This window comes from Rhipicephalus microplus, unplaced genomic scaffold (assembly GCF_043290135.1).
Source record: "Rhipicephalus microplus isolate Deutch F79 unplaced genomic scaffold, USDA_Rmic scaffold_15, whole genome shotgun sequence".
Lineage (NCBI taxonomy): Eukaryota > Metazoa > Arthropoda > Arachnida > Ixodida > Ixodidae > Rhipicephalus > Rhipicephalus microplus.
In genome coordinates, this window is record NW_027464588.1 from 17776647 (window position 1) to 17790550 (window position 13904).

Sequence of the window (13904 nt, forward strand, 5' to 3'; positions counted from 1 at the left end):
GAATGTAAACGACACATCCAAACATGATAGTCATGACACGGAAGTCATAGAAGGCATCATTTGCCTTCAACTCGTCACGTTGTGCTGATTTCAAAGTGACATATTAACCTTTCTCATTCATGCTTGGCATTTCATCAATTCCCCTTGTACGTAGGATCGGCCAACTTTTATCAGCAATGTAACGACCAGGTCTTGCAAAAGTATTGTAAAGCCTGTTGATATGCGTTCTTGTGCAAGTTACACTACGCTTGTTCACTGCGCACACGCTTACGTGCTTGCCGCCGTGCTTCAGGTGTTCGAATAAGTTTCGGGCCCACTTGCTATAAGAATAGTTGATATCAATTGATCACAATGTTTACTATACTGACACCATTGGTGCTGATGGTGCAAGTTGTGATATTATACGCGTAGGCTTCAGACACAAGTGCGACCGCTCTGTGCTAAGTTTTGCGTTCGTTCAGAACACGAGCTGTGGGTGGAGTGGGCCACTTGACGTTGATAGTATATAATTAAAAGTGCCAGAGCTAGTAGACAAGAAAGTGTTGCAAACAAAGGCCAGCAGTTATTCACTAAAAGCTGTGTGCATCAGTTGCGCATAACTTCAAAAGTCTTGCCGTATCAATATTACTGGTTTTATCTACGTACAATACAGCTTTCTTTTATCTCTTTTTATTGTGTGCTCCCTTTTGTTCATGCGCGGTTGCACCACGAGGCAGCACCGACTGACCCAACTTCCCACACCTCTGCATACAATATGCGCTTGACGACCATACGCAGATCTGGCGCCGCTGGTGATCGCGTTGTGCCTGCTCCTGCTGCCAATGTGGATAGTTCTAACACGACGCAACACCGTCTCCCGGGAAGTGCTGCGCATCGGGTGACTGCCATTTATTATCGCACTCACGGTCTCGAGGTAAGTGAGCAGGGAACGCACCCATTGCTTATCAGGAAAGCGAGTGTTACACTCGAAGCTTTTGCGTTAATTCAGGTGAAATTTCTTCCCGTAATCTAGGTCTAAATCGGCCTTCCTTGCTGTTACTTTTGCTATGCTGTCTACCAACGCCATTGCATAGCATTGGCAGCAGGCCCTACTGCGGAGTTCTAGTTGCTGAGTAAATCAGCTGCTGACTGGCAGGTCGTGGGATCGATTGCCGGCTGCGGTGGCTGCATTGTCGGTGAAGCCGAAAATGCAGAAGGCCCACGTGCTGATATTTCTATGCACGTAAAAGAACCCCAGGTGGTGGATATTTTTTGAGTCCTCCCCTGCAGAGTCTCTAATAATCATATGGTGGTTTTGGGGCTCTGGATACCACATATCATTCAAGCATTTGCAGCAGTCTCTAGGTTATTCTGTACGAAACCATTTTATGGGTTCATTCTATGTTGTTTTGTTCTCTATTTCTTTTTAGGTATTGTATGTAGCAATTTAATGTGTCTTCTACCTGCAATGATGTGGCATTCGATAAAAAAATTGTTAATAAATGAATAAACCCTGAAATAACTAAACAAAACGGGTAAAAAATAAAAGCACAATAAACGAAAGTAAATAAAAGTAAAAGCAGTCCACATTTCAGATATTCAACATTTGCCTTGTCACCTCTAATACTGTGTTGTAAACAAGGATGATTGAATAGAATTTCGTAATAGCAATGTGAATTATTCTAAGAGGCTCCAAGTTTAATTACCCGACAATTTTTAAAGCTCTTCGTACGAAACCTCCTTAATAGAAGTTGCTAGCAACATTTATTGCCAATGGGTTTTTGCAGCTTCGGTGGGTACATCCTGGATTACGCAGTCTTCGCTTATCCGCCAATCGCCCTGCACCTGTCTGCAGTAAATGGTGAGTCAAGCTATTCAAACACTGGAATCCGCCACATTCTACGCGATGTCTTTAAACAACTACTTTCGCAGCCGTGTACGAGGCTGCACCATAGGTTCGGGGCTTGAATTGAAACTGTCTCCCGGTGATAACTTGAGAGGGAAATAATTGAATAAATAAATGGCGAATATGTAGTGCCTCTTGTATTTTTACAATATGCCAGCCAGATGTGCCAGGTCTAGCCCTTCGCTGCCATCTCCAGCTCTTGCCCATCGCCAAGCTTCGGCATGTTCTATGCGGTTATGGGGGAGATAGCCCATCATGTAGCGCCTCACTACGCAAATCATACGAAATAGGGAGTTTTAGTGCTGAATACGCAAGCTCTTGGGGCGTTGCGGGCTTGGGGACGCGCGGCATTGCGTACCCAACCCATACCCAACTGTATTGCCTTATAGAGGCGCACACGCAAACGCAAGCAGCACGAAGGTCACACGCGGTCGCAGCGCCATAGCGTTGTGTCGCGTAAGTAATTGAATTATTTTTATGATTTAAAATGTTAAATGAAACATACTTAGTGAACAGGACACTTTTTGTATCATGCACAGTATCCTGGTAGACGCAAAAAGTATAAAAAGCAAGGTTACTGTAACGACAGTGTCGACATCTTGTGACACTTGTGCAACCACAGCCATGAACATGTTAGCTTACGCGTAATATTTTTGAGGTGAAAAGAATAAAAAGGTTACTCATGTGTAATATTGTCGCTGCGCAGTTTTTGTGCCAGATGTACAATGCACAATGTTTATGCAATAACAATGTTGGGATTGTCTGTTTCACTATGGGCCTGATAGATGGCGTCACCTATTCAGCTGGTCAGGGGTATGGCATAATTTTAGTTTTTATGTTCCAGGCCATTCTAACTTTGGTAAGCTGGCTGAAACCGTGTAATCGCTATAAGTGCTCGCACTTTGGCTTACTTTAACTCGATGGCTAGAGTATCCGCAGCACGAATACGGTGAGTTCTTGCGAAGGCGGCCGATCCATGCCGTCCGACATTTCGCGCCTTTGTGCCATGCTATTTCTTTAGCGGCTAGCCACTATAATATTTGTGCTTAAAACTTAGAAGTCAAAGTGGTGGCTCTGGCCAGCCTCGGCTTTGCTCGCCTTGAAGGTAACATGATGCACCAGCATGTGCGCCGGGGCAGCTTATCTCTGCTAGGAGGCCAGTGGTGGCAGCGTTGTTTATGGCCGCGCGGACGCTTGGCCCCATCGCCCCAGCGGTCTTGCGACGCATCTGTTTGTTTAGTGCTGGGTACCCAAGTGGCTTGCGTACCCAGGACGTTGGGGCGGCGGTATTGCGCATGCGTGAACCCCCAAACAGATGTGTCGCAAGATCGCTGGGGCGATGCGTCCGTGCTGCCATAAACAACGTTGTCGCCAATGGCCTCCCAGCGGAGATAACTTGCCCTGGCGCATCATGTTACCCGTGATGTAACTCACCTTTAGGGCGAGCCAAGCCGAGACTGACCAGAGCCACTAGCTTGACAAAATTATTATAGCACAAAGGCGCTAAATCTTGGTCAGCATGGATCGGCCGCCTTCTAAGATGCCGCCTACGGTGAAGCAGCGCAAGTTTTCACTTCACGCCCCAGGTGGACATTTTTCTGTTGCGTGAGGTACTGGCGGTAGATCAATAGTGATTAAATTGTTTCAGCCAGATTACCAAAGCTAGAATGCGCTAGTACATACAAGCCAAAAACGTGCGAGCCCCCAACCAGCTTAATAGGTGGCGCCATCTAGCGGGGGGCATAGTAAAGTAGGCAATCACAAAACTGTTACTGCAGAAACATTGTGCGTTGCACGTCTTGTGCAAAAAAACGCCAGCAGCGTGATTAAATTAGAGTTACCTTTTTAATCATTTTCAGTTCGAAAAAATTTACGCGTAAGCCAACGTGTTTGAGACTGTGGTTGGATAAAGTGTCACAAGATGTCGACACCATCGTTACAGTAACCTTGTATTTTTAATCTTTTTGCATATACCAGGATACTGTACACGATAAAAAAAAGTATCGTGATTTTGTCGCATCGGCGATCCAAAAATATGTAAGTTAAATGCAGTTAGCATCACCATTTATGGTTCGCGTAAACGTATAGGCATACATGTTTACGTACGTACGTAAACATCTAAGTATGAGGAGCTGAAAACGTTGGAAGACACGCGTTTCGGTAACGCGGTAAATGCAAACCGGTATCCGGTAACACGTTAAAGTAAAGAAGTATACGTACAAAGTAAAATTTACACAAACTTAAAAGTTACACCATTGCTCTGTTGTCGCGTTTGTCGGACTACGACCGGCCATCCGGATTGCTTGGCTTCGACGGTGCCGGCTTCAGTTGCAACTACGGCAAACACAAAAAAATGTATTTAGTGCTGAAAGCTGTCAAAATAATTAAAAATAATTTATTGAAAGTAATTCACTCCATTTACCTATGCACGTCAAATTTACCACTTTAAATTGTAAAAAAATAATTAAAACATACTTACGTGACCGGACGGTATGTTGCAACGAGCGCGTGTGACCTTCGTGCGGCACGCGTTTGCGTGCGCGCAACCGTGGCGCCAACTAAAAGGCATTCCAGTTGGGCATGGGTTGGGTACGCAACGCCGCGCGCTCCCAAGCCCGCAACGCCCTAAGAGAATGCGTACCCAGCACTAAAACTCTCTATTGTTTTGTTCGGTTGTGTACAAATCCCGGGGTGGTGTCTTACATTCCTGGTGTTCACAATGTTGGCGCTTACGCTGCTTCTGTAAATGCTACGGTGTTCTGAGGTAGCATGTCGGCGTTCATGGCGCAATGTAAGCAAACAATGGGGAAGCATCATTACGAGACTACTTCATGCACTGACTTGAAGAGTACCATGAGGTGGCATCGGCAAGGTTCTGAGCCACAAACGTAGGAGCAATAGCAAATATGATAGAAATATAATATTCGAGACATAAAGGTGTCCACTATACCTACGAGGAAAAGTGCTTGAACGCACGTGTGGCGCCAGCAGCTGCACGTGTGGCGACACACCACGAACATTCTCCGAACTAAGGTAAACCGATGGCTTCCGTTGAGGAGCACGCATTTGCACTGGCTATAAAAGAAAAGAAGGAGGCATTGGCCATTTCTTCCTTCATAGAATAGGCTTTTACACGAAAGGTAAACTTATATTGACAGAGGTATCTAAACATTTACTGCGCATTTCCACAACAGGGAAGGAATGAAGGCGGCAGCAGCTAATTTAAGTTAACTTGAAGAATGGCATGCAGCTCAAAACTTGCCGCGCGCTGCTCAAGCAGAACAGGCGCACGAAACGAACATACAACAGGACGAGCACCAACTAAGAACTGTGTACTAGCTTCTCACTAGCTGCTCAGACACAAAGTAACACGCACAAAATGAACGCTCAAGTATACACAGGACCAGTAAGAATCAGCAGCTCTCACATTTGTTGCTTCTTAATTTTTGAGCAGTGCACTCCTTTCGTAAAGACGGCCACTGCAGTGAGCGAATCGGCATTTGTGCTCTCCGTAACTTCAACAGAAACTAGCGGTGAAACGTTTAAATCACCCGCATCAAGGTCACGCCTGCACGAGCGGCAATTAACGTATTGCAGAGGCGTGCTCACTCGTGCGGACCATAAGAACACATTCAGAGGAAGAGCGATGACTTCTAAAGTAATATCTAAAGCGCACATTTCTCGCTATCTCGCCAGTTATTAAATGTGAACACGCTGAAGTGCCACCGAGCTATGATCACCGTCAACAGAAAATAACGTACACAAATAGCTCACCATTAGTGTGCTGATTAATGCGCGTTCCGTGTTAGAGTCGCTTCACTCCGCATATTGCGGAGCTATATATAGGTGTCATAGGTGTGACTAGTGGTGACTGAACAATTTGTTCTTTTCTTCGAATTTTTCTTGGTCATCTGTGTGTGTATGTTTCACAACGTATTACCCTCGATAGAAAGGCGTGAGTAGAGCGGTGGTGTACCCCAGCGTAAAACATTTACGTGTAAGAAGTTCGTTTCGGATCGCGATCGAACCAACCTAGAAATACTATTCTCCGCATGTCTGATTGTTACCGATTGCAGCGCTGGGCGGCAACCTGGCGGCCGTGTTTAGCTGCAGCTTGTCCAGCTACCTGAACCGGCTGACGCCACTGGGAGACATACCGTTCGGGGAACACGTCTGCGTGGGGCCCCTACAGATGTACTACCAGGGTGGGGAGATGGCCAACGTTGCCTACGTGCTCGTCGGCGTCGTGGTGCCCGGCCAGACGCTGTTCGCCGTGCTCTCTAGGATTCTGCGCTTCGGCAAGGTCTCCATGACCATCACCTTCTTCGCAGCCTATTGTGGTGCATCGCTAGGGCAGGTGGGTCCCCACCGACCATGTTGCGTAATTACGAAACGCGAAGGATTCACTTATTGTTTAGACACAGGAGGAAAAACATGATTATTCCGCACGCAACCATCAGGGCTACGAACAGCGCTGACAAACGCTCCCAGGTGTCGACGCACAAATACACCCGATATAGTAGACAGGAGGACAACTGCTGCTTTAGTTCAAATCGTTAGCATTGGACGCCTTATTTGATGGCTGAAGCTGCGGTCTCGGCGGGGCCCGTAGGAAGGAAGAAAAAAGGAGGGAGCATCATCACACGAGTGAAGCCCACCGTGTCGGCCCAACAAATGATCCAAATGTCAGAGCATGCGGTGGGATTTAATGACTTCGGTGGCGTTTCATTTTTGAACCTCCTGCGTGGGCCAGCTGGTGTGCACCAAACAAAAGGATTTAGAATTAAATCTGCCACGTGCTATACTCCCCAGTGCGCCGCAGTATCGGCAAGGATCGTTGTGTACTTGATCTTGGCGTGAAATGTCTAATGCTGGGCAGACACTGGTGGCTTCAAAACGGGTCGGCTTTGCAAAGGTGGCTCAATTACGTCATCCTTTCTTCTCGTATATGCCATTTAAAATTCTTTCTTTCAACTGATCAAAGGTCAATTCAAGATTGACACGCCGCACCTTCAATATTTGTCAGGTTATGATACCAGACACAGGAACTCACTAGCTGCAACTGTATTCACGACACGTTCCTAATTCTTTCTTTCCTAGAATTCACTGTAGCCCCGCCGCGGTGGCCTAGTTGCTAAGGTACTCGGCTGCTAACCTGCAGGTCGCGGGATCAAATCCCGGCTGGGGCGGCTGCATTTCCAATGGAGGCAGAATTGTTGTAGGCCCGTTTGCTCAGATTTGGGTACACGTTAAAGAACCCCAGGTGGTCGAAATTTCCGGAGCCCTCCACTACGCCGTCTCTCATAAGCATAAGGTGGTTTTGGGACGTTAAACCCCACATATCAATCAGTATTAACGGTAGTGGATTGGAACAAATAGCCCGGTAAAAGGTTGACGCAAGGTTAACTCTCGCAATTTGAATCTCACCTTCGGTTGGAAGCAATTGTTTTCTCTGGCTAGAATAATTTTGTATGTTTCTTTTTTCTCTTTCACCTCGTGCTAACTCGTCTGTTAGAGCCTAAGAATGCTGGACTAACGCTTATTGCCCTTTAGTTTTGTTTATCAAAGCACACGTGCTAACGAAACCAGTCTTTCCCGTGTTATCTTTTTTAACTTGATGCACCTTTATAATGTACCAAGCTGCCAACATCGTGTACCTGATCACAGTATCAATCAATCATAAAATAAGTAAATAAATATACAGATGTATACTTAAATAAATAGGTAAATAAAAATAAATATTGAACTGGCAAGCCTATGTTCCAATTAAGGAAAAAAAGTACAGATAACTATCACCAAGTGGAACTATAAGTTGCAAGAAAACTGAAGCGTAGACATGTACGGAATCACTTTTTATTGTATCCGGTGCTGGTTAAGTTTAGCCCGGCGAAGAATTGCGCAGCCTAAGCACCAACAATAAGACTTGCTTTCAGAGGGAATCAAACCATGGCTTTGACTCACTTTGACCCTCCACGAGTCGTTGGCGTCATCTATTTGAGAAACTCGTAATTGCACTGTAGAGCGCCAAAAGGTGAATGGTTGCATCCGCTTTTCTGTGTTCGCTGATTGAGTTTTATATAACTACTGCCCATGTGCAGCTAGAGGGGTTTTTTTTGCATGAATATAATGTTATCTTTTGTGTTCGTAATTTTCAGTTCAGTATTTCCCGCGGTAATGGCCCCTGTAGCTATACATTAACATTGTTAGTAAATTTCATGTTTTCAGACAGTTAAATGTATTACAGAGAAAGATATTATGAGAGCACAAGGGCCTTCGTGCCGTAATTGTCCTGTCGCCGGTGTCCGTATTCGCAATCGTGCGTTGTGGAGAAAAAGAAACAAGCGAAGTAAACAAAAACTCCGAGGCCCGACTGGGATCCGAAACCGGGTCCCCTGCCTGCCAGCCCAGTATTTTACCACTAAGCTACACCGGTGCTTTAAACCTCGTGCGTGAAACTTCGTTGCATATTAACACTAGGCAACTTTCATGTCGAGAAAAGAATTGCGTTATTATAAGTAATAAAGTGTTCCAGAACAGCAAAAAAACAACCTGGCATCACACATTGCTAATTGCGTTATAACCAATAATGGCATAGTAAATGCCTTCCTGCCACAAAAAATTGGTATTTATGGCATAATCAATACCCTACGAGTGTGCTCGTAGCAGTTACACAATGCATAAATAAAAAGAAGTCTTCGGAAATTCCGCTCTGACTGCTTTCGCGGTGACAGTGCTGCATGGCCCGCGCAGGCTTGGTGCTTTTTGTCCTTGAACAAGAAGTCACGGTGAGGTGCTTTAACTGCCCACCGGTAATCATGACGCTTTAAGCCCAGCCTGAGGCGTGTGCACTAGGGATGGAGGATGTGGGGATTCACTTTAGCTGTCAGTTTGTCACGAGTCAGTTCATTATTATTATTATTATTATTATTATTATTATTATTATTATATTTGTTGTTGTTGTTCTTAGGGAGGTTTGGCGTTCAGAAATCATATGAGTGCGAGAAGCGACGCGGATGCCTCCTAGATAGACGCTTCAAGAGACAAATTGCATGCAACACTGCACCAGCGGAATAAAAAGAAAGGCGAGAAAAACAAAAAAAGAATACTCGCTAGTGACATTCACCCTGTTCATATTCTAAGTATCCGGATCATATATTCTATAAGGTAACCTAGAATTTCTTGATCTAAGCACGTTGTTTTCTAGCCGTTCGAAATTTTCCCGAGGCTCTGCTTATTATGTTCGGCCTTCACCCTTTAGAGGCCCTTCATGGAGGTATATAAAGTAAGAGCTCAGAATTAGGGTGCAGTAGTGCTAATTGAAAGCAATGTATACGTAAAAATGCCAATAAGAAGGTACAGAGGTAGGTTATGACATGCATGAGCAAGAGGCCATTTTTAGGCAAACGCTGCTCTCTCACAATGTATTACGAAATCAACTCTTTTTTTTTAGTGAAGTAGCGATACCTAAAATGCCGCGAGAGCCATGGCGACTCTGGAAGTTTATTGTATTAAAAAGGGTGGCTAGAAATGCTGTGAAAAACACAGGGAAAATTCTTAGGTAGAGGTATATTTCTTAAGTGGACGTTATTACTCTATCACATTCCTAAGTCGCAAATATTTCTTGTCTGTCGATATTGTCTATTTTATGGTCAGTACACCAAACTAACTACACTAATCGGCCAACAAGGCGTTTTAGAGACTGTTTAGACGCTTTTAGTAATAGCAGCTGTCCTGAGTCCCACCACGGTGGTCTGTTAATTATGGTGTTCGAGTGTCAGCAGCAGGTCTCGCGATCCTAACCCCTCTGCATCGGCCCCATTTCCGATTGAGCTGGAAAAGCTATAGGCCAATGTACTTAATCTAGGTGGACGTTGAAGAAGCACTAGAGATTCGAATTTATAATAATAAAAATTTGAACGATCTCTCCGAACGGAATCCTGAAAGGGTGCGAAGCATCAGCGTTGGGCACGTGTGGCGTGACGGATTGAAAGGCGCTAACGCGGGTGCTGTGGTGGGCGCTGGAAGATTCGTTTGAAGTGATGGCTGGCGTGTGTCTAGTCGTTTCTTCGCAGTGGACACGGGCGCTGGACCGGAGCAGGCGCGCGTTTCGCCTTGATGATCGCCGCCTTGTGATCGGTGAAGTGCACGCTGAGAGGTTCCTGCAGACATTCTGCGTCGCAGTTGGCTACGGCCAGATCGATGCGCATTCCTTTTATTGTGGTGGGTGATTTCCGTTCTGCCGACACGCACTTACACGCAAGTCTAGCATGTAATCGACCAGCCATTCGTGTCTTCTCCGCTGAAGAAAACGTTGAAGTCTCCCGCGTCTATAAGAGGTGCACATCGACACGCCTCGCTTCAATGGGTCAGGGTCTCCTCCAGACAGCGCTGAACCTGCTCCTTCGGCAGGTTGGGAGTGACGTACAGCACGAAGATAAAGACGTCACCGATGCGCACGGCAACGCACTCGGAGCAGTATAGTGTCTTTGAGAAGGTACTGATTGTTCTTACATGTCGCCTTCTGTTCACCCGGCGGAGCCTGGCGCTGGCGGGTGGGTGCTTACGTGGAGGGCGCATGGCACTTTCGAGAAGTTTCCAAACGACGACAACGTCGAGGATTCATCAGCGTTGGCGTTCCGCTCTCGGTGCTTCCACTTGGCTTCTTCGCTCGCGTTTCGTCGGCGTTGCCTACGCGTTGAAGACGCTTGCGCTTGGCTTTCCTGGCTTGCGTCTCGTCGGTGTTACCCACGCGCTGTCTCCATTCTCGCACTCGCACCTCGTCAGTTTCATTGATCTTTCACCTCCGACGCTTGAATTCGGCTTCCCTGGCCCGCGCCTCATCGATGTTCCAGGCGCGACGTCGCTGTTCGCGTGCGCGATCAGCTCTGCTAACCCTCGCAATGCCGAACAACACCCGGGCTTGGCCAAATCACTTCGGCGCATCTTCCGGCGGGCGAAGCAGCTAGCTTTCTGGTGTCCTCTCTATCGCAGACAAACGGGCTGAAAGAGTGTTCACTATACTCGGCGACAACTTTCTGTGCCAGCACAGCCAAGGATACGAAGCCCACGCACGCCCTTTTTTACTACGTTTCTGCTGTAGCGCGCTGTAGTGCCTTTGTTTCGGCTTACTTCGTCAAATAGTCTGTGGCTGCTAAGTTCCACTTGTTGCCGGCAGATGTCAGCGGAAAGGGCCCCAGTAAATCTATTCTTATCTGATCGAACGCCACACTAGGTGGTTCGATTGTTTAAAGAAGCCAATGGGCTTCAGTGGCGGGGATTTTTGGCGTTGACAATCCTGGCAGATTTTCTCGTATCACTTAACGGATGCGTAAAGCTTAGGTTAGTATTACGCTTGTCGAGTGAGAGTTCGAGAGGAACCAAAATGACCAGATGTGGGCTCATCGTGGCAGGCGATAAGGATGTCGTCACGCATGTCAGTTGGCACGACAAGAAGATAAGTTCTCTCAATGCCGTTGGAGTTTTTCTAATACAGAGCCCCATCTCGCAGGCAGTATGACGACAGACTTCGAGAAATACAATGAGGTATGGAAAAGTTACGTCTTTTAAGTTTTCAATAACTGTTTGTATTTTGTCTCCCGCGTGCTGTCGTGTAATCAGATCGTTTGTAGTAAGCGTAGTTGTAGTACTACCGTCGTCTTCGGTGTCGTGGGCCACAAACTTCGACAGGGGCGTGGGACAACGAATTCGTATCTTTGTGCTTGCGGCCCGATTTGATAGTGATCGTGAAATAGAATTTCTGAAGACGAAGATGCCATCGTGCCAGTCGCCCACACGGGTCCTGTAGGTTGGCTAACGAGCACAACGAATGATGGTCGTTTACTACCTTGAAGTGGCGTTCATGATGGTAAGACCTAAATTTAATCGTGGCCCATACAACAGCGAGGCGCCCTTTTTCTGACGTGGAGTAGTTTACGTCAGCGCGAGAAAAACTTTTATCACTTGCTCTGTGCCCTCTTGTAGTTGGACGAGGTCAATACCAAGACTCATGTTACTGGCGTCAATATGACTCTCAGTATCAGCATCTCGGTCAACGTTAGCGAGGACTCGCGGTGTCTGCAAACGCTCCCGTAGTTCAGGAAAAGCTGCATCCTGTTCCTCCTTCCAGATGAATTACATGTCTTGCATGTCTGGCAAACAGGTGCCGGTACTCGTTACTGAAATCAGCCAAATTATATTTGTTTGGGCATAACGTCCCCAAACCACTGTACGAATATGCGAGAGACCGTAGAGCGTGGCTCCGGAAATTTCTACCGCCTGAGGTTCTTGAACGTTCAACTAAATCTAAGCACTTTGGCCTCAAACAAGGGCCTCAAGCACATGAGCCTCCGTCGCATATACGACCACATGGGCTGGGGATTTGATACCATGATAATATGTGGGGTTTATGGCCCCAAACACAATATGTATACGAAAGGCGCCGTAGTAGATGGCTCCGGATATATAAACCACCTGAGGTTCTTTAGCGTGCACCCAAACCTTGAGCACACGGGCCTACAGAACTTTTGGCTCCACCGAAAATGCAGCCACCGGAATCGGGATTCAATCCTACGACCTGCGAGTCAGCAGCCGAATGCCTTAGCAACTAGCCCACCTTAACGGGTGGTGGTGTCAGAATTTCTGAAGCTCTGTACTACGACATGCCTAATAATTATGTCGAGGCTTTGACACGTGCGACTGTGACTAGTAATATTATGCCGGAGCAACCAACACTTACTCGAATTGTGCAGGTTCTGGTATTGCTGTACCTGGCACGCCTCATCGTGTACCACCTCTGGAACTGGGGCGTCGACCCGGACAACGCGGCCATCCCCTGCCTGACGGGCTGCGGCGACTTTCTGGGCACGGGGTTTCTCACCATGGCATACGCGTTGCTCTACTACATGGGCGACAAATCGGCTGTTCGAGAAGAAGAGCTGCGCTCTTACGTGCACGTGGCCACTCATATCACTGCGCATGCGTCTTCTACGCCAAGTTACGGCAACTCCACGTTGTCCTAGCGATGCCACGTACTTTGCTCCGGTAGAGTGGAGCAGGCGCAGTTGCAGTGGCTAGTGCACCTTGTGCGCTTTTATATGTTATGACAAGTCTACTTTCTTATTTTATTTTTTGTTGTTTTTAAGGGTATTATGCTTTTATCTTTATTACGTCAATGATATTTGAAAAAATAAAAATTTGCCGATCCTTCAGTTCTGTTTACTATGTGCGTGTATGCATGTACACGTCGCAAAGGTCAAGTATGCTTCGACAACGTACTGATATCATGATGTCACCTACGTTAAGACGTAAAATTGTGTGTGGAGCAAGTTATATGGGTTGACCGTGCGATATTTTTAATAAACGCCACACTATGTCTTCTTTTTCTCATTTTTACTTGTGATGGTACATTTTTCGAGCACTGTATAGTATCGAACATGAATATTTATAAGACGCTTTGGGATACATACCAGTGATCAATCCTTGGTTAGATAAAAGCTACCACCTGAGGCGTAACTAGTGCTTGTCTGTGTGATGCGCAACTAGTGCAACACATATATTATCTGCTGCATCAAATATGAGAGCAAAAGTGAATGGCAGCTAAGCTCGAAGTCAACAAATATAAGTTCAAGACGAAGGAACATGGAAAACATAGTCGTTCTTTCGTTATACAATAAAAAATGGCACATTGCCTTCACAGCACTTTTCGGGGAAAAATTCCGGCAGATTTTACGTACGCTGGGAATTCATGTTATGAGAAGCATGCGGAGGGAAGGAGATAGCGGTTCAATTTGTTCACTGAGTGAATCGTTACAAAATAGTGATAACGATATGTTCAAATATATTACATGCAGACATGTTGAACCATCGCACATGCTACCGATAACCAGTTTACAGCTGTGTAACGTTGGCAAGTCAACTTGGGTATTAACAACACCAGAAGACATTAGCTGATATGTAGTGTTTGTGCTTGCGAGGATGGTGGCAATGGCTAGTTCTTCATACACTAACTTCAGTGGATGGC

General features: G+C 46.2%; 1 protein-coding gene across 1 annotated transcript; it reads left to right on the forward strand.

Moving 5' to 3' along the window:
* Window positions 1-993: 993 nt before the first annotated feature.
* LOC142784643 (solute carrier family 41 member 2-like) lies at window positions 994-13265 on the forward strand. Its single transcript, XM_075883073.1, has 3 exons — window positions 994-1840; window positions 5962-6242; window positions 12634-13265. Exons 1-3 carry the CDS (start codon window positions 1753-1755, stop codon window positions 12901-12903), a joined length of 639 nt encoding a protein of 212 aa, XP_075739188.1. The 5' UTR covers window positions 994-1752; the 3' UTR covers window positions 12904-13265.
* Window positions 13266-13904: the final 639 nt, after the last annotated feature.

Bases quoted from the DNA above. Each gene is read 5' to 3' on its own strand.
- LOC142784643 (XM_075883073.1), top strand. From the start codon at position 1,753: ATGGGTTTTTGCAGCTTCGGTGGGTACATCCTGGATTACGCAGTCTTC. The intron at 1,841-5,961 runs GTGAGTCAAGCT...TACCGATTGCAG, and splicing joins GCACCTGTCTGCAGTAAATG to CGCTGGGCGGCAACCTGGCG. The intron at 6,243-12,633 runs GTGGGTCCCCAC...CGAATTGTGCAG, and splicing joins GTGGTGCATCGCTAGGGCAG to GTTCTGGTATTGCTGTACCT.